Source organism: Epinephelus lanceolatus, chromosome 21 (genome assembly GCF_041903045.1).
Source record: "Epinephelus lanceolatus isolate andai-2023 chromosome 21, ASM4190304v1, whole genome shotgun sequence".
NCBI lineage: Eukaryota > Metazoa > Chordata > Actinopteri > Perciformes > Serranidae > Epinephelus > Epinephelus lanceolatus.
Window position 1 is genome coordinate 34,778,766 of NC_135754.1, and position 24,020 is coordinate 34,802,785.

The 24,020-nt window shown below is 42.6% G+C and overlaps 1 protein-coding gene and 1 non-coding gene across 2 annotated transcripts; one reads left to right on the plus strand and one right to left on the minus strand.

Moving 5' to 3' along the window:
- Nucleotides 1-5,425: 5,425 nt before the first annotated feature.
- Nucleotides 5,426-19,307, minus strand: LOC117246794 (protein FAM13C-like). Its single transcript, XM_033610768.2, has 11 exons — nucleotides 18,528-19,307; nucleotides 13,857-14,181; nucleotides 13,219-13,360; nucleotides 12,945-13,026; nucleotides 12,718-12,781; nucleotides 12,511-12,631; nucleotides 11,987-12,070; nucleotides 9,476-9,571; nucleotides 9,129-9,340; nucleotides 8,607-8,708; nucleotides 5,426-7,075 (listed from the first exon to the last, which is right to left on the minus strand). The coding sequence occupies exons 1-11, from the start codon at nucleotides 18,739-18,741 to the stop codon at nucleotides 6,952-6,954; spliced, it is 1,566 nt and encodes a 521-aa protein (XP_033466659.2). The 5' UTR covers nucleotides 18,742-19,307; the 3' UTR covers nucleotides 5,426-6,951.
- Nucleotides 19,308-22,422: 3,115 nt separating this feature from the next.
- Nucleotides 22,423-22,530, plus strand: LOC117247740 (U6 spliceosomal RNA). Its single transcript, XR_004500848.2, has one exon. It is a non-coding gene; the product is annotated as a U6 spliceosomal RNA (small nuclear RNA).
- Nucleotides 22,531-24,020: the final 1,490 nt, after the last annotated feature.

Below are 24,020 nucleotides of genomic sequence, written 5' to 3' on the forward strand. Positions count from 1 at the left end.
CAGTGAAACCAAGGGACACCTGTCCACCTGTTACAGACGGGGGTGGATGGATGAGACAAAGGGACACCTGTCCACCTGTTACAGACGGGGGTGGATGGATGAGACAAAGGGACACCTGTCCACCCGTTATAGACGGAGGTGGATGGATGAAACAAAGGGACACCTGTCCACCTGTTACAGACGGGGGTGGATGGATGAGACAAAGGGACACCTGTCCACCTGTTACAGACGGGGGTGGATGGATGAGACAAAGGGACACCTGTCCACCTGTTACAGACGGGGGTGGATGGATGAGACAAAGGGACACCTGTCCACCTGTTACAGACGGGGATGGATGAGACAAAGGGACACCTGTCCACCTGTTACAGACGGAGGTGGATGGATGAGACAAAGGGACACCTGTCCACCTGTTACAGACGGGGGTGGATGGATGAGACAAAGGGACACCTGTCCACCTGTTACAGACGGGGGTGGATGGATGAGACAAAGGGACACCTGTCCACCTGTTACAGACGGGGATGGATGAGACAAAGGGACACCTGTCCACCTGTTACAGACGGAGGTGGATGGATGAGACAAAGGGACACCTGTCCACCTGTTACAGACGGAGGTGAATGGATGAGACAAAGGGACACCTGTCCACCTGTTACAGACGGAGGTGGATGGATGAGACAAAGGGACACCTGTCCACCTGTTACAGACGGGGGTGGATGGATGATGCTCCAGTGACACGGGGAACATTTCACAGGTAGAGGGAAAAATGGATTCAGTTAAATTCCAGACATCACAGCATCTGTAAAACAGCTGAAGTTGAAGAGAGGACAATGATCCTAAACACACCTCCAAATCCACAATGGACGACCTCAAGAGGAGCCAGCTGAAGGTTAGGCCACGCCCCTCACAGTCCCCCGACCTAAACATCATTAAACACCTGTGGATAGAGCTCAAAGAGCAGAGCATGAAGACGGCCCAAGAAGAAATCCTCCAAACAAGAACTCAAAGACTCTGAGCTGGATACAAACAGGGTTTAGAAGAAGGGGGCGCTACTGAGCACTGACCATGCAGGGGGCCCACACCTATTTTTTTGTTATTTTGAAACTGTAAAAGGTTTAAATGAACAATTAGTCTTGCTTAAAATATTAAAGAAAAGTGTCATCTTTAACATTTTGTCTTTTGGAAATCAGTTCATCTTTTACTTGCTGAGTTTTTCCACAGTAAACTAAACTTTGCCCAGGGGTGCCCAAACGTCTGCATGTAACTTTATAGTAATTGTTCTTATTCTAAGTATTACAATAAAAATGACAAAATTCTGTTGATAGCAAAAATATTTATTTTAAACTTGTCTGTATAGAAATTTGTCAAGCAAACCAGAACAGCACAACAACAGGAGACTTTTTATCATCACAGCATGAAGTCAGGCATGATAAGGTCATAACATCAACACTGATGTGTCATGAAAGTTCGGGACAGAAAACCGTCGTAAGATTTTACCTCAGTGGGAAATGTTTGAGACACATTTTACCACCGACATCAAGGATACACAAAATATTTCACCTCTGTCACATATATCCAGGTGTTTGTTGTCTGGTGGCTAAACTCAGCCCTCTCTACTTGACATTAGGTTTCTTTAGTTTTCCCAATGTTTTGTGATGAAAATGCAGCATTTTCTTTTCTTCTCAGGTAGGATGTCGGGTTGACGGGTGAGCGTACGAAGCTCGGGATTTAATCTGGGTTCATACTGGCCAGTAGGGGTTAACAAGAGTCCTGCTGTATCTACTGCATAGGTTTTGATTTACAGTCGAGCACCAGATTTCACCTCCGCAACACGAGACGCATGTGTTCTACATGATGTGTTATATTCCCCACAGTAACGTGTTTACATTCTGTCATTGACTTCATGATAAAGAGACAGAAGGTTTTCACATCTGGGACCCGGCTTGGTTCTGTGTTCACTTGACCCCAAAGTCCAGTTCGTTTGATTAGTGTGAACACTGTGTACTGTACCTGGGCACAGTACGCCAATCAGACTCAAGTCCACTTGAAAAGGTGACCTTGAGTTCTGTTCATGTGTATCCTGGTACAGTACACATTAGGTGTGAATACCAACTGTACCAAAACACAGAGCTGCACTGCTATTGAACTTGACTACAAGTCATTTTAACAGTTTCAATTTAATACTGTTGCCTTTATATCACATGGCAGCAAAGTCAGAGCGGCAGACAGACCAAGATCCAACTTCCAGCAGTCATATTCCCAAATCAATCGCATCGTATCTAATATGAAAACGTCTGTAACACAGGAGGCTTTCACATCAGGGACCCAGAGCAAGATCTGAGTACACCTGACCCCAACATCCAGTTGTTTTAATTAGTGTGAACACTGTCAGTGTGCCGATCTATGTCAATTGGTACATGTGTACTATGGTACGGTTCCCATCAGGTGTGAAAACCAACCGTAGTACACCTGAAAGTGGACTGCTTTTAACGTGAGCAGTAGTCGGCACGTAGAGTTGCAAAGGCATATCTCAGCACCGTTGGGCTCCCTTGAAATCTGTACGTGTAGCACTCGCCCATCTCATCCTCTGAACTGCAAGGCCATGGGTGGTACAGTAGGAAGGTAGGCGAGAAGGTCGTTCTTGACCTTGTCTCCATAATATAAACTGTAGTAGGCTATAATGTGAAGGTCGACTCCATTGTTCGGGCTCGGGATTGGTGTGCTTTTCTACACTGTAGCAGCAACATCAACAAATATGACGTAGATGATGACCCATGATTTCTCTGTGTTACCATGGAGACGAGCGTCGGCTTGCATTTAACAAAATGTCTGCAGTATGATCACTGTTTGACGTTTGTTTTAAAAAGGAGAAAACTACTGAATCTAACTTCCTTCCTGTCATCTTCACTCTCAACAAGCTCCATCACAAACATGAAAACACAAGCAGCCAATCACAGTTCGTGCAGCCCTGACAGTGCATAAGCCACATTGAAGGCGACGATATAACTTCTGAAATGTCGTATGTAGCTGCCGTAGGTGCAATGTAACCTCTTCAGTCTCAAGGAAATAGCTCACCTGCCTGTTCACCAACACCAGCACTGATCTTTAACAACGGACCATATTGCATATTAAACATTAGACTTTGGATAAAAATAATTTCCCTTTTTCAACATAAAGTGCTATGATATTGATATATATATATATATATATATATATATATATATATATATATATATATATATATATATATACAGTGCCCTCCAAAAGTATTGGAACAGTGAGGCCAATTCCTTTATTTTTGTTGTAGACTGAAAATATTTGGGTTTGACATCAAAAGATGAATATGGGACAAGAGATCAACATTTCAGCTTTTATTTCCAGGTATTTACATCTGGATCTGATACACAACTTAGAAGATAGCACCTTTTGTTTGAACCCACCCATTTTTCATGAGAGCAAAAGTATTGGAACATGTGACTGACAGGTGTGTTTTGTTGCCCAGGTGTCTCCCAATTACACTGATTATTCAAACAATAAATAGCACTGGATGTCTGAGCTCAGTTTCAGATTGGGTACGATAGGTTTTGCCTGTGCAGACTGCATTTAGAGGTGGAACCAACATGAAAACCAGAGAGCTGTCTATGGGTGAAAAAGAAGCAATTGTGAATCTGAGAGAAGATGGACAATCAATCAGAGCCATTGCACAAACATTGGCCATAGCCAGTACAACCATTTGGAATGTCCTGAAGAAGAAAGAAACCACTGGTGTACTAAGCAACAGACGTCGAACAGGTAGACCAAGGAAAACATCAGCAGTTGATGACAGAAACATTGTGAGAGCTGTAAAGAAAGACCCTAAAACAACTTTTAGTGACATCAGCAACAACCTCCAGAGGGCAGGAGTGAAGGTATCACAATCTACTGTTTGCAGAAGACTTCATGAACAAAAGTACAGAGGCTACACCAGATGATGCAAACCACTCATTAGCAAGAAGAATAGGAAGGCCAGGCTGGAATTTGCCAAAAGGTACAGAGATGAGCCTCAAAAATTCTGGGAAAAAGTTTTATGGACTGATGAGACAAAGATTAACTTTTTCCAAAGTGATGGAAAGGCGAAAGTTTGGAGAAAGAAAGGATCTGCTCATGATCCCAAACATACAAGCTCATCTGTGAAACACGGTGGAGGTAATGTCATGGCTTGGGCTTGCATGGCTTCTTCTGGGACGGGCTCTTTCATCTTCATTGATGATGTAACACATGATGGCAGCAGCAAAATGAACTCAGAAGTCTACAGAAACATTTTGTCTGCTAATTTAAAGAAAAATGCAACCAAACTGATTGGGAGATCCTTCATCATGCAGCAAGATAACGACCCAAAACACACTGCCAAAACAACAAAGGAGTTCATCAGGGGCAAGAAGTGGAAGGTTTTAGACTGGCCAAGTCAGTCTCCAGACTTAAACCCAATAGAGCATGCATTTTACCTGCTGAAGAGGAGACTGAAGGGAGTAACCCCCCAAAACAAACAACAACTGAAAGAGGCTGCGGTGAAAGCCTGGAAAAGCATCACAAAAGAAGAATGCAAAAGTTTGGTGATGTCAATGGGTCACAGGCTTGATGCAGTTATTGAAAGCAAAGAATTTGCAACTAAATATTAAGTCTCATTCACTTTAATCTATTTTAAGTTTATATGTTCCAATACTTTTGCTCACCTAAAAATTTTGTGTTCCATTACAAATAATGCTATCTTCTAAGTTGTGTATCAGATCCAGATGTAAATACCTGGAAATAAAAGCTGAAATGTTGATCTCTTGTCTCATATTCATCTTTTGATGTCAAACCCAAATGTTTTCAGTCTACAACAAAAGTAAACGAATTGGACTCACTGTTCCAATACTTTTGGAGGGCACTGTATATATATACCAATGCATTCATCTCTCCAAAGCATTATTTTCCAACATATGTTGACATACACAAGACTAACAATAAGTTGTACATTGCATCTTTGTCCCTAACGTTTCTAGTCCAAACACACGTTTTAGTTGAACCTCATCAGCTCCTTCAGAGGCAAACTCTGAATGTTGTTTAATATTGTTGAGAGGAAGCCAAACTTTCTTCTTCATCTTGCAAACCCCCGGTGACAGATTAAAGTGCTCTCAGTTCGATACACACACATTTAGTCCCATATAAAAAAATAGTTTGGTCCGTTAACTCAAACAAGATGGAGGGAACGCATGTCTGCAGTTAATTTTACCTCTGGAATCGTCTTCATCGTTGCAGACTGGAATAAATGCAGTTGTACAAAATTCAGACTTGATGCAGGTAAATACTGTAGGATGCTGGTAGGCAAGTTTCCACTGACAGAATGGCAGATAGATCTCTTTTTATACCTTATAAAACTTTTCTGGAGTAACGTTATTTATAGATTTTACAGTTTGGAGAGGAAGTAGTGAGAAGTCTGTTATCGTCCAAAACTCACAAATGTAACGTTACAGAAAAAAATTAAAGTTTCCTCCAACTTGTGAGCGTCCTTTACCACATAAAGGTGTAATCCATTTGAATGTGAAAATGCTACCTTAACATGCTAAATGTGTCCTAATATGCTAACATTAGGTTAGGCACAACTCTCTGTGACAATGTAGAACTTAATGCTAACGTGTGTCGTTCAAATGGAACTCATGAGCTCGAGTTTATGACATGGGTACTCGTGTACATAAAGTCATGAACTCGGAGCGCTCAGAAAATGTATTTGAAAGTTTTGAATACCACGGTGAACATGACACCAACTGAACGCAGCAATAGCATTACCTGGTGTATGCTACCACGATAACCAGGTTACAACATCCTAAACCTTTCATGCTAACGTTAAAGTTACTATGCTAATGTCATGGTAGCATGTTAGCATGTAAACATTTCCTTATCAACACCCAACATGCTTACAACTGTCACATTAGCAGAGCAATGGTATGTTAGCATTAGTTCTGCATACAGCTGAGTCATGCTGAGTTGTGTCTAAGCTAACATTGGACTGTTAAATAGAAATGTTAGTATGTTAAAACCGTATGTTAGTGTATGTATGTATGTATGAATGTAACATGATAGCACAACATCAAGATAAATCTAAGAAACATTTAGGATGTAGCATTTCCTGTTGTATGCTAACGTGATAACTGCAAGCACATTACAATGTTTCATGCTGACCCGCTAAAGTTAGAGTCAGTGTTATGGAAATATATTACACTGATGGTAGCATGTTAGCATGTAATCATTTCATTATTAAGGTCCAACATATATGATCATTATCATGGTATGTTGGCTATGTTCTACATACAGCTGTGTCATGTTATGTTGTGCCTTTGTTAGCACAACACATTTAGCAGTCATGTTGTGGCTAAGCTAACATTGGACTAAAACATTTAGCATGTTAACATTAAATATGGTGGTTAACGTCCACAAGACTAACATTAAGATGCTTCCGTGACACATTTAGTATGTCACGGTAGCATGCTAGGAGCTAGGCTAGCTGTTTCCAGGCTTTATGCTATGCTTAGCTAACCAGCCTTGGCTTTAGCTTCACATTTACTGTACTGACATGAGAGTGTTATCAATTTAAACAGATAAATGGATTCCCAAAATGTTGAACTATTCTTTTAAATCAGCGTATTCCTTGATGGATATGACAAATTATAACGGCTTTGAACCTAAAACAAAACACTGAATAATGAGGTCAAAGATGATCAAACTATAACCGACTGATGTTATTTCTTGAGCTATGCAGCTAACATAGCTGAAATAGGGTGTATTTAAATAATGGCAAGGAAAAAGCGTGGCCTCAGCCAAAACACAATCCTTTCACCACTTCCTCTTCTCTGAACAGAAGCACATAAAAAGACCTTTTCTGCTCTCAGATAATCACATTAAAAGTTTTCAAGTGTTTTGGGGAGCTTCAGTTTCCTCTCACATGGTTTTAGGGACTTCCTGTTTGCTTAGAAGGACTTCCAGAAGACGGAGTTTCGCCTTGAGCTGTTTGTATTCCTGGTATTCCTCCTTCATCGGAGTACGATCCTCTTTTTGACAGATTCTGTCAATAAAATGTAAGAGTATCAGTGAAACTCCAGAGGAATTAAAACAAACAAAAATTGCTGTATTACTGACTTAAATAGAAAGAAAAAAAGCAACGGGCCCAGTATAGATCCCTGTGGCACTCCAAAGAAGCTTTCTGACATGACGCCATCAACAACAACAAATTGTTCTCTGTCAAATATGTATAACTAACAAAATATATAGGAACAACATACTGAATTTTATATCTTTGAATGTTAGAGATAAAAATGTTATAATCAATGTAAGTCTAAAAATGCAACGTCAAAGTAAGGCTGAGGCGGCAAAACCCCTGAGTGTGTTCAACTCAGCATGTTTTATTGTGAATTCAGCTCATTTGTGACTGAATGAATGTGCTATGTCTTCTTTTAAAAGTCACATATCACCGCTTTAAGGATTCTTGATTTACAAGAAAAGAAAAAAGGCATTTCTCTTTTACAACTACAGATTTCGTACAATGTTTACATTAAAAAACACACAATTATGGTACTATCCAACTCATTTATATATATCCCTAAAATATCTTAGTATAATAGTAATAGTAATATCTGTCATTTGTATTTACAATTTTAATGTGCAAATGTAGTGGAGTAGAAATACAAATAAGATACTGTAAATATGAAGAACTTGAACTTTAATTGAATATTTTGGAAACTGACCCTTAGCTAAGTCCTGCCCCTGGACACAGACTGGCAAATAATAACGTAACATCAGTCCGACAACAAAATAGCTGTGCTCCATTGACTAATGCAGTCGCTTCAGATTTCCTTCATTTTCAGGCTGGTTTTGTGGATTTGGAGCTAAATGTTGTGCCTGGAGTTCGTCGTGTATTCGTTGTTATCTGGAAAAAGATATACGTTTCTTCCCTGTTCCAAAACCAAAATCAGACCCTGAAAAGTGTAGGGTTAGCTAGCTAGCTACTGAAGATATAGCCTACTGAATGTATACACATGCTGCTTTTGCTTTTTACTGATTCTAACAGTGAAACAAAGACCAACCCTGCTGTACAGGAACCAGTGAAGGGAAGTAGGTAAGTTTTGCTGATATGCTGTAGCCTATAGTTCGGCTTTAGCTTCTAACTATCTTTGTCTTTTTAACCTGTTGTTGCTGCTGAGTCAGTTTGACATCCTGGATATATCCTTCAAACACAGACTGTACACCCCTCTGTCTGCTTCTCTCTGGAATCACTCTTTCATTTGTCCAAATAAATGATCATATTTCTTCAGGGAGTGCAATTAGTTACAGTGTGGGCTCCATGATTACTCTGACAGCTTGTCGGACCATCACAAAGGGGCGGGACTTAATGAAAGGTCAAATATGGAGGGATTCAGCTCCTTCTGTTTCAGATGCAAATGACAGTTATCATACTGCATTTATCAGACAACTTGTCTATCAGGTAGCTCTGCAAATTCTGATCATTATAGATTAAGCTATCCAACAATAAATACATTTGTTAAAGCTGGCTCCGCCTTGAGTCAGTTTGAGGACGCCCTGTTTGAGTCGTCTCTCACCTTCCAGTCTGGCGGTAAAACTCGTCTTCAAACTCTCTCAGAACTTTACGTCTCGTCTTCTTCTCCGCCCTTGTTTCCCGCAGACACTGCAGCAGTTGAGACCTGGTTCGGTTTGAGCACAGAGCAAAGAGGTTAATGTTGGAGGAGAAGGAGAAACCACCAAGACTGATGCTGCACACATAAAGACCAAGCTAAACCCTGATTCGTTTCCCAGACTCTGATGAAAATGTTTTACTGTGAAGCAGCTACGTAAAAATCTCTGGATCAGCAAACTTCTGAATCTCTGTCCACAGAGAGCTGAAGTGAAACCAGAACCTCCAGTGTTGTAATGTCACTCTGACATCTCTCCATTTAATGCATGTAAAGGTTCTGTTTGTGCATGTGTGTATGTGTATTTCGGGCCTGTGTGTGTATGTATATGACAACACAGTGAAAACATTGAATTTCCCCCTTGGGGATTAATAAAATTAAAAAATTAAAAAACATTAAATTAATAAAATTAAATTAAACAAACATACAGACCTGGATGCTTCGTGCAGGTTGGCCATGGTGAGAGCAGGTTGTTGATGGACGGCTTTCACCTCGTCTAATGGGGACACGAAAGCCGGGTCACTGTCCCGGTCGCTGTCCTCCTCGCCGGCAGCAGGTCGTGCCGCTCTGCCAGGAGGTGGGACGGGAAGTTCTTTGACTGTCGAGTAGCTCATTGAGTCTTCATCAGAACCATCTTCTTCTTCCTGGATGCACATCAGAGATAATTATATCCTCAGGAAGTGTAAGTCACGCTGAATGTAATGTTAGCATGTTACCAGTGTGATGATGACTCAACAGTAGACAGTGAAAATGTGTGTGTGTGTGTGTGTGTTTCTCACTATAGTGGGGATAGTCGGGCTGGCACACAGTAAACGTTTGATCATCTGGTATCTGTCGTACAGAGGCTTCACCAGGTTCTTCTCCTGTTTACCTCCCTGAGAGAGACAGACAGACAGACAGACAGACAGACAGACAGACAGGCGTTACCATAGCAACGTCTCAGTGGCTGCAGATGAATCTGAGGGGCAGTAAACTGCAGCAGTACTGTTAAAGTCCTGCAGAACCACTGATGCTTTGAAAAAAAGGGTCAAAAGGTGTCGACCCATTAAATTTATTTCACTTTCATTATGCTCCATTAAATCCTTATATTTGCCCTCTGATCTCTGGACAGCTTTTATAATTCCGTGTATTTCAAATTTGCATTTAATTAAATCATATAAAACATATTCATAGTTCATATTTTTTGGACATATGACCGTATCTTTGTTGTTTATATTTTCTCTGCTGTACATGTTCGATATTACTGAAAGGAGTAACAGAGCATTTCACTGCACAATGTAACTTACTAACTAGCTACCAAGTTAACTAACTAACTAACTGCACAACAAATGACACAAACATTACCAAACTACCTAGCGTAAAACTAACTAATCAACTAACTATCTATCGAACTGGCCTGAGGTGTAGACAGACACACAGCTGGTGTGATATAACTTTAATATTTCTTTGACATTTTTCCCTGCAGAGGTGCTTTAAAAACAGAAATCCTTCATATACAGTACAGGCCAAAAGTTTGGACACACCTTCTCATTCAATGCGTTTTCTTTATTTTCATGACTATTTACATTGTAGATTCTCACTGAAGGCATCAAAACTATGAATGAACACATGTGGAGTTATGTACTTAACAAAAAAAGGTGAAATAACTGAAAACATGTTTTATATTCTAGTTTCTTCAAAATAGCCACCCTTTGCTCTGATTACTGCTTTGCACACTCTTGGCATTCTCTCCATGAGCTTCAAGAGGTAGTCACCTGAAATGGTTTCCACTTCACAGGTGTGCCTTATCAGGGTTAATTAGTGGAATTTCTTGCTTTATCAATAAGGTTGGGACCATCAGTTGTGTTGTGCAGAAGTCAGGTTAATACACAGCCGACAGCCCTATTGGACAACTGTTAAAATTCATATTATGGCAAGAACCAATCAGCTAACTAAAGAAAAACGAGTGGCCATCATTACTTTAAGAAATGAAGGTCAGTCAGTCCGGAAAATTGCAAAAACTTTAAATGTGTCCCCAAGTGGAGTCGCAAAAACCATCAAGCGCTACAACGAAACTGGCACACATGAGGACCGACCCAGGAAAGGAAGACCAAGAGTCACTTCTGCTTCTGAGGATAAGTTCATCCGAGTCACCAGCCTCAGAAATCGCAAGTTAACAGCAGCTCAGATCAGAGACCAGATGAATGCCACACAGAGTTCTAGCAGCAGACCCATCTCTAGAACAACTGTTAAGAGGAGACTGCGCCAATCAGGCCTTCATGGTCAAATAGCTGCTAGGAAACCACTGCTAAGGAGAGGCAACAAGCAGAAGAGATTTGTTTGGGCCAAGAAACACAAGGAATGGACATTAGACCAGTGGAAATCTGTGCTTTGGTCTGATGAGTCCAAATTTGAGATCTTTGGTTCCAACCGCTGTGTCTTTGTGAGACGCAGAAAAGGTGAACGGATGGATTCCACATGCCTGGTTCCCACTGTGAAGCATGGAGGAGGAGGTGTGATGGTGTGGGGGTGTTTTGCTGGTGACACTGTTGGGGATTTATTCAAAATTGAAGGCACACTGAACCAGCATGGCTACCACAGCATCCTGCAGCGACATGCCATCCCATCCGGTTTGTGTTTAGTTGGACCATCATTTATTTTTCAACAGGACAATGACCCCAAACACACCTCCAGGCTGTGTAAGGGCTATTTGACCAAGAAGGGGAGTGATGGAGTGCTGCGGCAGATGACCTGGCCTCCACAGTCACCGGACCTGAACCCAATCGAGATGGTTTGGGGTGAGCTGGACCGCAGAGTGAAGGCAAAGGGGCCAACAAGTGCTAAACACCTCTGGGAACTCCTTCAAGACTGTTGGAAAACCATTTCAGGTGACTACCTCTTGAAGCTCATGGAGAGAATGCCAAGAGTGTGCAAAGCAGTAATCAGAGCAAAGGGTGGCTATTTTGAAGAAACCAGAATATAAAACATGTTTTCAGTTATTTCACCTTTTTTTGTTAAGTACATAACTCCACATGTGTTCATTCATAGTTTTGATGCCTTCAGTGAGAATCTACAATGTAAATAGTCATGAAAATAAAGAAAACGCATTGAATGAGAAGGTGTGTCCAAACTTTTGGCCTGTACTGTATATTATTTTGTCTTATTTTGTTCAACGATCTTTCTGAGAAGCAGAAAAAATATTCTCTTTATATTTCCACGTGTTAAGGAGTATTCGCTCTTCAGTCCTCCTCTCCATCAGCTTTGTATTTCCTGTTCCTGTACAGTTTATTGAAGAGCTGGTGACGACTCACCGGCCGCCCGTGTACACTCTCAAAGTAGAGCAGACATTTCTGCAGAGTGATCTTCTCCAACACCATCTGAGCCTGAGTCATCTCCTGCACACGGGGAATAAAACAGGGCAAACATTAAACAGGGTCTGGGGAGGATGCATGTCAATGTGCTCTGCCTTTCAGTGTGTGTCACTGTCCATACTGTGACAGTTGTACTTGATTCACTGAGTTCACTGTACTCCAATGGCCTCCACAGTCACCAGATCTCAATCTCAATGTGATGTCATCATGTCAATATGGACCAAAATCTCTGAGGAATGTTTCCAGCACCTTGTTGAATCTGTGACACCAAGAATTAAAAAAGGGGTCCAACCTGGTACCAGCAAGGTGTACCTAATAAAGTGGCCGGTGAGGGTAAATACATACTGCACTCACAACTGTCAGTTGTCGACCTCAGTGTGTGAAGTCATATAAGTGCAGCAAAGCAGAATAAAACACAGCAGGAACAAATGAGTGTGGTGAGGATGAATTTTGGATTCTGTGACCTTCATGTTGTCTGGCAGGCCCAGAGCCTGTCTCTTCTCTCTCAGCCGTCTGAACAGAGACTCCACCGTCTCCTCCAGTGTGGGTTTGTGGTCCGGCGCTCCCTGCTGGCCGGAGCCATACCTGCAGGACACATTGACACTGATGGATCTGACCTGAGGACCACACTGAGTCCATGTGCAGTGGGTGTGTTGGTGTGTGGGTGTTACCTGCAGGTGTTTCCTGGACCGTCTGGCTCCTTCGACTCAAACACCGACTGTCTGAGCCTCATCTCTGCAGAGGACACACCGTCACACATTAAATATTGTGTTAATCTGGGACCTAAAGTTCCTCCGAAGCTTTAAAGAGTGGAGGATTCAATCAGCAAACAATGTTAGTTTTCTTTTTTAACTAATCTGGAAACAAAGACATGAACACATCAGGCTGACAGTTTTACCTTTGAGCTGTTTGCGAGCCTTCGCCAGTTCCCCCATCACTCGGATCATCTCTGGGTTGGAGTATTTATCGTTGTGGGACGGCTGAGGGGAGGAACAGAGACACACACCATCAACATTATTATTACAGAACAGGATGACAGACATCCAGCCTGAAAACTTGAAGCATTAACTTCTAGTAGTTACTGTGCTCTGAGTTTGTAATCTGTTTTATGAACCCCACTGGACCCTGGGTTAGATTATGGATTATGGAGTCCTGGTCCCTGCTGTGTTTACCTTGTAGTTCATCTCCTGCTCAAACTGATCCTCAAACCTGCGGACCTTCTTCTTCAGCATCTGAATCTGTCTGGTGAGGAACGGGATGGAGGAGGGACACTCCGGGTCCTCCGAGCCCTCGGCCCGGTCCCGACCCCGACACCTGGACACAAACACAAACAGTTTAGAATCACATCAGTGTTATCGAGACATGATGATGGTGGAAGAAGAACTGGATGGATTATATGAGATGCAGACAGACAGATGGAGCTGCTCTCTCTATTTAAAATACTTTAATACCATCATGTAACAGGATGTTTGTGGAGCTGAACTGAGACAAATCGTCGGATTTTCTTTAAAATGTTTCCTCAAATAGAAATCGGTCCTCCGTCGCTCAAAAACAAGGAACATAAAAGCTTCTGAATCATTTAAAACACGAAAAACATGTTTGATAACCTGGAACTTTGCTAAACCTCCACCATCCTCTTAGATGGGCTTAAAATACAGTACATGGCCAAAAGTATGTGGACACTTGAATATTGGTGCCAATAATAAAGGCTAAATATGGCATTAAAATACACATACAAACTCATTGTCCATAGAATCTGATCCTGGTTCAGTTCACTTAACATGAGACCGGTCAGTGCGGACAGACTCACTGTATGTACTGCTGGCTGCAGGGCGGTGACGGTGCGGTGTCGGGGTCGGAGTTGAACCTCAGGCTGTGGCTGAGGCTGGAGCAGCGGGGGGAGGGCAGAGGGCTGGGGCCACCCGCCAGGAGCTGGAGGAGAGCCCCACATCCTCCCTCGCCTCCCCCTCCTCCCCCCTCACCTCCAGGGCTGCTCCTCTGCGGGGAGCAGGGGGAGTGGTGAGGGCTGGGTGGCAGAACTCCATCGGGGGTCAGGGGCTGCTGGCCAGGGTGGATGGTAGTAAACGGCTGATGTCTGGGAGACTGTGGAGGTCTGGTCACTACTGTCAGCAGCTCTAAAGAGACACGCAGTGTGTAATCAGATTTAGGTCACACTTTAAGGATTTAGCATTTATATGCAATATGTAAACATTTGTCAACAGTGAACTTCTCCAATAAAAACACATTTTAAAGAATTACCTTAAGGATCTCTAGAACCACCTCAATTACCTCAAGAATCTCTTCAGTGACAAGAACAACCTCATGGGCCTCAAGAATCAGCTGAACGACCAACACAACCTCTTCATTGTCCACTAGAACGATCTCAAGATCTTCTACAACCTCCTCAGTGATCAACAGAGCAACCTTAAGGATCTCTAGAACCACTTCACTGACCTTAAGAACCTCCCAATTAACTAGAACCCCCTCAACAATTCTTAGAACTTCTTCAGTGACCTCTAGACCCACCTAAACGACCAGTAGAAGCTCTTCATTGACCAGCAGAACCACCGGAGGGTCCTCTACAACCTCTTCGGTGATCACTGAAACAACTTCACGGATCTCTAAATCTAGATGAGCTCAAAAACCCTCTCATTGACTAGAACCACCTAAATGATCTCTAAACCATCCTCAGTGACTACTATAACCATCTAAAGGGTCCTCTATAACCTCCTCAGCAATCTCTAGAACAACTTTAAGGATCCTTAAAGAGCTAATAAGCTCAAGAACCTCTTTATTGACTAGAACCACCAATGAGACCTCTAGAACCACCTAAAGGACCAGTACAACCTCCTCATTGAACACTAGAAGCACCTGAAGGTCCCCTGCAACCTGGTCCATGATCACTCTAACAACTTTAAGGATCTCTAGAACCACCTCAATGAGGTCAAGAACCTCATTATTGACTAGAACCACACATGGGAGAACTAGAACCTCCTCATTTACCACTAGAACCACCTGAGGGTCCTCTGCAACCTGGTTTGTGATCAGTAACAAACTTAAGGATCTCTAGAACCACCTATTTGACAAGAACTCCCTCAAAAATCCATAGAAGTTCCTCAGTGACCTCTAGAGCCACTGAAAGGACCAGTAGAACTTCTGCATTGACCAGGGGAGCCACTTGAGAGTCCTCTACAATCTCCTGAGTGATCACTGAAATAACTTCATGGATTTCTACATCCACCCCAATGAGCTCAAAACCCCTCTCACTGACCACCTAAAAGGATCACTAGAACATCCTCAGCAACCACTAGAACCACCTGAAGGTCCTCTACAATCTCCTCAGTAATCACCAGAACAACTTTAAGGATCACTAAAACCACCTCAATGAGCTTATGAACCCTCTAGTTGACTAGAACCACCTAAAGGATCCCTACAATGTCCCCACCTTAAGGATCTCAAGAACCACCTAAAGGACCAGTAGAACCTCCTCACAGACCACTAGCACCACCTAACTGTCCCCTAAAACCTCCTCAACGGTCACTAGAACAACCCTAAAGGTCTCTATAACCACCACAATTACTCCAAGAACATCCTCGCTGACTAGAACCACCACTTCTAGAAAGTTCTCAGGGACTCTTAAAACCTACTCAAAATATCACCACAACCTCATCATTGATGAGCAGAAGCACCAAAAGGACTTCTAGAGCAGCCTCAATGATCCCTAGATCACCCTTAATAATCCCTAGAACACCCTCAATGATCCCTAGAGCACTCTTAAAAATCCCTAGAACACCCTCAATGATCCCTAGAGCACCCTTAATAATCCCAGAACACCCTCAATGATCCCTAGATCACCCTTAAAAATCCCTAGAACACCCTCAGTGATCCCTAGATCATCCTTAATAATCCCTAGAACACCCTCAGTGATCCCTAGAGCACCCTCAATGTTCCCTAGATCACCCTTAATAATCCCTAGATCATCCTTAATAATCCCTAGAACACCCTCAATGATCCCTAGATCACCCTTAATAATCCCTAGAACACCCTCAATGATCTCTAGAGCACCCTCAATGATCCCTAGATCACCCTTAATAATCCCTAGAACACCCTCAGTGATCCCTAGAGCACCCTCAATGATCCCTAGATCACCCTTAATAATCTCTAGAACACCCTCAATGATCCCTAGATCACCCTTAATAATCCCTAGAACACCCTCAGTGATCCCTAGAGCACCCTCAATGATCCCTAGATCACCCTCAATGATCCCTAGAGCACCCTTAATGATCCCTAGAACACCCTCAATGATCCCTAGATCACCCTTAATAATCCCTAGAACACCCTCAGTGATCCCTAGAGCACTCTTAAAAATCCCTAGAACACCCTCAATGATCCCTAGATCACCCTTAATAATCCCTAGAACACCCTCAGTGATCCCTAGAACACCCTCAATGATCCCTAGATCACCCTCAATGATCTCTAGAGCACCCTCAACGATCCCTAGATTACCCTCAATAACCCCTAGAACACCCTCAACGATCCCTAGATCACCCTCAATGATCCCTAGAGCACCCTCAATGATCCCTAGAACACCCTCAATGATCCCTAGAGCACCCTTAATGATCCCTAGAACACCCTCAATGATCCCTAGATCACCCTCAATGATCCCTAGAACACCCTCAGTGATCCCTAGAGCACCATCAACAATCCCTAGACACCCTCAGTGATCCCTAGAGCACCCTCACTGATCCCTAGAACACCCTTAATGATCCCTAGAACACCCTCAATGATCCCTAGATCACCCTTAATAATCCCTAGAACACCCTCAATGATCCCTAGAACACCCTCAGTGATCCCTAGAGCACCATCAACAATCCCTAGACACCCTCAATGATCCCTAGACACCCTCAGTGATCCCTAGAGCACCCTCACTGATCCCTAGAACACCCTTAATAATCCCTAGATCACCCTTAATAATCCCTAGAACACCCTCAATGATCCCTAGATCACCCTTAATAATCCCTAGAACACCCTCAGTGATCCCTAGAGCACCCTCAGTGATCCCTAGATCACCCTCAATGATCCCTAGAGCACCCTTAATGATCCCTAGAACACCCTTAATAATCCCTAGATCACCCTTAATAATCCCTAGAACACCCTCAATGATCCCTAGATCACCCTTAATAATCCCTAGAACACCCTCAGTGATCCCTAGAGCACCCTCAGTGATCCCTAGATCACCCTCAATGATCCCTAGAGCACCCTTAATGATCCCTAGAACACCCTCAATGATACCTAGAGCACCCTCAATGATCCCTAGAGCACCCTCAATGATCCCTAGATCACCCTCAATGATTCCTAGAACACCTTCAATGATCCCTAGAACACCCTCAATGATACCTAGAGCACCCTCAATGATCCCTAGAGCACCCTCAATGATCCCTAGAACACCCTCAATGATCCCTAGAGCACCCTCAATGATCCCTAGAACACCCTCAATGATCCCTAGAGCACCCTCAATGATCCCTAGATCACCCTCAATAATCCCTAGAACACCCTCAGTGATCCCTAGAGCACCCTCAATGATCCCTAGATCACCCTTAATGATCCCTAGAGCACCCTCAATGATCCCTAGAACACCCTCAATGATCCCTAGAGCACCCTCAATGATCCCTAGAACAACCTTAATGATCCCAAAAACAACCTTAATGCTCTCTAGAACGTCCCAAAAGCTCACCAAAACCTACTATATTGCCACCTAAAACTCTTCTACAATCACCTCAAGGACCAACACTATATATGTGTACACACATATACACACACACGTGTACATATACACATATATGAAAAACAACCACAGTGATGAAGGAGACCTGAGTAGAAGCAGGCAGTCAGTGAGTGTGTCTCATGTGCTGCAGAGTGTTTTACTTCTGTATGCTGTACTATAAATAGCAGCAGCACACACACAGACGTGGAGCTCGGCTGGTGGCGTGCTGTGCAGAATAAGCAGTCTCACCAGAAACACCGGTGATCACGTTTCTGTACCATATGGAGTGTATTTACTGTGCAGGATGACGAGAACATGTCAGTGTGCGAATCCGCAACTTTTTATCTCAGATAACATGTAACCTGCACGACTCATGACACATCTGTTTGTGAATGAAAACATATTTGAGTTCATGAGGAACACAAGTGCAAAGAATTGTTCTTTAAATACGGAAATCTAGAAACTGTTTTTACCTGCAGTAGTACGTCCCAACAACTGGAAATGGTACGCTGATGTGACCGAGTGGTGGGACACTGTGAACTATTAACTTACTACCAGTAGTAGTATTTCTACCACTACCTTCAGTCACACTTCATAGTGACCACACCGCTGACAGTCGGGGCTGCTTTGTTAAAGTCACAGATGTTTTGTTTTAGGGTCTAGAAGACAGAATTATTGGACAAACAGACAGGCGGACAGACAGACAGGTGTATGTACCTGGGGGGCTGTTTTCATCAGCAGGGATGCTGTGGCAGAGAGCCAGCGTCTTCCCATCTTTCCCTCCAAGCTCCACTGACCCACAGGGGCTCTTCTGCTCCTTGCTGCCCAGGGCAGGGGGGCTCTCCTCTGGGGACGGACCCAGCGAGGGGCCCCCCTCCACCTCCAGCGCCTGAAGCTTCAGCAGGGAACTCTGCAGGCAGAAGCAGAACATGCCAGACACGTTGATCCAGAGATTAACCTGGTCGCAGGAGGAGGCTGTAATACAGAAGGTAGTCCAGTTAGTGTGTCGGTGCTGCTCTGAATCAGTGAGTCCAGATATTAGCCAGATCCCAGCCTCTGACACACCACATGAGGAGGAGTAGGACAGATTTTCTGAATAGCCAGTTTGTTAGGATAGATAGTGAAAGGGGAGGCTTGCTGTTCAGGATGTAGTCTGTCCCCACAGTCCAAAAGACGAGACAATTAATCACCTATCCATGAAATAGTCAGGTATCATCCACTGAGACAAGCCACGGTGCCTCCCCTCTTGTCCAGCTCTTCCAGAGATTAGTCTGTGACGCTCCACATGCAAGTGAGCAGCCCAAAAATCCTTTCTGTTCCTTTGGTCTTTTCTCTGGTTCTCGTCTCTCCAGTGATTAGCCAGTGCCAGTGCCTGCAGAACGTGCTGTACGAATTCACCTCATCCTTTCTTTCTCTTGTATGCAGCATGTGACAGTCCAGGAATTAGGAGGACAAGACTGAGCTGAGAGGTTTTGAATTTTCATCCCCACGTCCTGCACGTTCACTGATGATGATGATGATGCTGATGCTGTGCTGGTATCCCCCTCCCCTCTCTCTCTCTCTCTCTTTGGATTACTCATCCTCAGGCTGGTGAGGGAGGGAGGATGGAGGGAGGATGGAGGGGTGGGGGAGGAGGGGAGGTGACGTTTGCTCACCCGACTCCCGCTCTGAGAGAGGAAGAGAGACATATGGGAAACATGAGGATGCCTCTCTCTTCCTGATCGTGAGGTTTTTCCCGCATCAGTGGGGGATGGGCTTGTTGCTGACATCACTGTGTGTGTGTGTGTCTCATTCATAAAAAAGGGAGTAGGAGGAGGAGGCAGCTACACCCATTAACATGCACTGTGTGTGTAGGAACTGTTTGTACAGACAGGAAAATTAGTGTCAAACATACGAGAAAATATGTTTTTCATCAGCTGCCACAGGGTTTGATGTGGTTCAGTCAGAGGTGTGAAAGGACGACTCCACATGTCTGAATGGTCTCTGGTGCTTTGAGGTCGTGGAAACTTTCTCTACTAATAGATTTTCATTAGTATGAAGGATTTGTCTTGTACAAGGAGAACAAAACGCTGCACGATGTGTTCAACCAGACCGACAACTGACAGACACACAGATCCACAGTTTCTGTGTCAAGTGCTCAATAATGTCTCAAGCTGCTTCAGCAAAACTCTCCTCCATTCAGAGAAGGAAAAACTCTCCAGAGATGTTAAACCCAGTTCAGACCTAAGATTGACCACAGCTACTGTCAACGCTCTGTTTTGCATCGTAGTAAAAACCAGCCGGTTGACAGGAAGTGACCACGATGAGACGGTCTATCATCTCTAGTCAACAACTCTCTGTACTTCTGATCTGTAACGTTGACAGGAAGTGACAATGAGCAAAGGGACACCTGTCCTCCTTTTTAGAGCTGCACTGGAGCAAATCAAATCAGGCTTTAACTGTCATGTCACCAAACACTCAACAGTAATACAGGTAAAACTAAACAGTGTTTACAGGGACGTTTTTTACACTAAATTAATAAATAATAATAGCCTACAATAAAATGGGCATCCATAAAATACAAAAACAAAACAAAACTTTAATCTGGGTTTCCAAATCATCGGTAGTTTAATGGTTCACTGGATGGATGAGCCAAGCTAAAACAGAAAATGAGTTGAGTGTATTTACCGCTGCTTCAGGTGTATTTAATGTGAGCCGAAATGCTCAGTATAACTCCTAGATTTTCAAAAAAGCCCAAAGCTGTTATGAAGAATCGTTAAGATTTACCTAAAAGCAAAATATTGTTAAATTGACGTCATAATTAAAGCAGGATCTGCTTTTGGCAGCGGTTTGGGGATTGCCTCACCAGACTCCTTTTAGAAATCATGTCAATTAATGTACAATTGTCTATTGGAGACTAATTATTGTCTTTCTACAATGACTTTGACATATTTCCCGAACCATTTAGGTATTTGATTTAAATCGGCATACAAATGATCCTCAGAGAAAGACATCTTTTAAACAAATAACACATTTTTTTGCGTTGTCCGCTGGCAGTTTATTACGTCAGGTGCATGACCAACAAGCCAAGCAGAGGAAATATGTAAGTTCAATTAAATTTACTGCTGCCTATTGTGTACGGTATGTGTGCCGAATTACTCAGTACAACATCTAGATTTAGAAAAAGTCCGTTTGACATGCTGACAAAGTTTGGAAATTTGCCGAACAGCAAAAGAACTTTAAATTATCGGAAATTTAAGTTTTAACATTGTCTGTTAAGTCTGCATATAATAGAGCTGTTGTTTTGGAGCTAAATTCTTGCTTTAAATTTGTATTTAAAATCATTAGGCTACATTTATTTATCGGTGATATTACGTAAGCAGGGTCTGCCTGTGGCTGCAGTTTGGGGAACGACACGCCAAACTCCCTTTAGATATCATGTGAATTTCCGTATACCTTCTTTATGGGCAACTAAAACATCTTTCAAAAACAGCTTTTTGAAATTTTCCTAAGCATTTCAGTCTTTGGATAAATTCGGCACAGAAATAAACATTTAAACAAGGCATCTTTTTAAAATAACTTAGATTTTCAATTAGTTTGAGACTCTTTCACAGTAACGTTAAATGCATGACAGCAAAGCCAAACGGAAAATATGTAAGTTTAATCAGATTTAGTGCTGCCTATTGTGTACGGCATGTGTGCCGAATTACTCAGTACAACCTCTGGATTTAGAAAAAGTTAGTTTTACATTCTGACAAAGCTTGAAAATTTGCTGAAAAGCAAAACAACGTAGTCAGAATTTTAAGTGTAAACCGGGTTAAACATTTGCTGTTAAACATCTACATACTACAGGAAGCTGTTGTTTTGGAGATTTATTCTTCTTTAACAAAGTTACTTGAAACACTTCAATATATTTATTAGAAATATCGAAGTTTTTAGTCAAATCAACACTCACGTGCAGCAGCGCCATCACGTCCCTGCACGCAGCGGTCACACACTGACACCTGGTGGTCAGTCTGCGGAACTACAAGTTAATCTGAAAGCAAAAGGAAGTTTGGTTTCACTTCCTGTCTTCAGGAAAACGTGTGTGTGACGTTCAGGGTAGATTATTATACAGACAGATATAAATATGTATAAAAAGAAAATCTTCTGTTTTTGTGATATCAACAATTTTATGAAAATAATTTAAACTTTTCATAAAAAAAATTCTTCTTTTGTTTTGTTTATTTCTGTTCTTTTTCCTGATTTGGTTATTTAAGGACTGTATTTTTTATATGTCTTGTTTCATGTGTTTGTGTATATTATCTCCCCCCAGATAAGATAGGGTAAGATTTTCTCCTCGCCTTGCAGCTCCTGACATAACAGCAGCTCTGCAAAGAAGTCCCACAATCCCTCTCAGCTCTGGACCAGGACCCAGAACCAGGACCTGGGTCAGAGAGAGGGTGGAGGGGGTCACTGAGTCCAGTAGTATATGCAACACATTTGTTCATCAGCTGTCAGGCTTCACTCTGGTGCTCTGTTCTGTCTTTTAAAACCTTCATGTCCTGTCAGAGTCTCTCTGAGCTGAAACCCTGGCTCAGACTCCACATGGACTGACCCACTTCATGTAGGAGACAGGAGACACCTGCTCAGTGTGTTATGATCTATAACACATGTACTAAACTGGGAACGATACAGAGAAGATTAGCATGGCCCCTGGCGCAAGGATGATACGCACAATCGTGAAGCGTTCTCACTTTTCATAAAAATATGATTTTTATTATTATTATTATGTGATTTTAGTGATATTTGTGTTTTGGTGATCGAGATCAGGTGAAACAAGATGAAACAACAAGAACAAGATTCATCTATCCATGAAAAACTGAACAAAAACCCACAAATTGATGAAAAAGTCAGATGAAGTTGTGTGAGACGAAGTGCTGAGACACCACGGCAGCTGTAAAAACACAGTGTTGTGTCAAATTGCTGTATTTTAAGGAGAATTTAACTCTCACCAGACTGCATTTCCTTTCTGTCTAATTCACGTCAATGAGCAACCCTGTGGTGTCTGCTGAGAGGCGGCCTGAATACCTGGATAGAATTAAAGTAATACTTTAACACGTGCTCTTTGGCGAGTTATGTGATTGCCGAATTACACGAAAGGCTCAGACAGATTCAGAAATGATATGAATTTAATGTCATCCCTACATTTGGTCGGTAATTAGAGTCGCATTGTTATTTTGCTTGTTTTTTGAACGTTCTGCTGATCCGGACACCAGCTCCGAGCAGGACTGTGCAGCCCAGGGTGAGCGGGTCAGACGGTAAAGTGAGTGGGAATAATAAACACATTCTCTGGCAATGCCTTTCAAGATAAAAGTCACGGTAAACTCGTCTCCTGTCTTTGGTCTGTTCGCTACAGAAGGTTGAGGGTTCAAGTCCCGCCTGAGCACAACGTAAATCTAGCTAGCTACATCTATACTGACTAATAGAGCTAACATGGTGGTTTCTGTACATGGATGTATGAGGAGACCTGGATACAGCATTGGAGGAGGTCCCCTGTTCTTTCCTATTAGAGTTGCTCGGTGGTGCATGAAGCCAAAAAGTCCCGCCCTCAAACGCAATGAGCCAATCACAGTGCGTATATCCATTCCCATACACTGGGACATTCTCTGCCTGGACGTCCATTGAAATGCATTACAGAAAGTCAGTTTGTTCGGTTTTATGAGCTTTTTCTGAGATTTGAAGTTTAAAAATGGTCAAACGGTGTGCATGGGGTACATGCAACTCTGACACAAGGTATCCTGAGAGGCTGGACGACCAGGTGTATTTTTTACACTTTAAACCACATCTCAACCGAGAAAAGTGTCTCCTTTGGATAAAGTTGTGTGGTAACGTTAGACCACAACATCAACTCAACGTGAATAAGATTAACAATGATGTCTACATCTGTTCTAAGGTAAGTCAACATTGTGTTTGAGGCAACATATTGTCACTTTGCTGGAAAGAAATATAAAGTTATCTTTAACATCTCTAGCTAACGTTAGCTAAAGTTAGCCTAACGTTAGCTCCTAGCTGCGTTGTTCATCATGTCACCTTGTTTGCTGGGAGTTCATTAGCCTATTTTGTTCTAGTTTTGTACTTTGGTGATCGTACATCATTGTTAGCTGTTGTCCAAAGGGCTCTAGTTAAGCTAACGTTAACTTCTGGAGCTTAGCTTCATTAACTTATCTGTAATGGCAGAGATAACAAAGG

Bases quoted from the DNA above. Each gene is read 5' to 3' on its own strand.
- LOC117246794 (XM_033610768.2), bottom strand. From the start codon at position 18,741: ATGTTCTGCTTCTGCCTGCAGAGTTCCCTGCTGAAGCTTCAGGCGCTG. The intron at 9,341-9,475 runs GTGAGAAACACA...ATGTGCATCCAG, and splicing joins GCCCGACTATCCCCACTATA to GAAGAAGAAGATGGTTCTGA. The intron at 7,076-8,606 runs GTGAGAGACGAC...TTTTATTGACAG, and splicing joins TTTTACCGCCAGACTGGAAG to AATCTGTCAAAAAGAGGATC.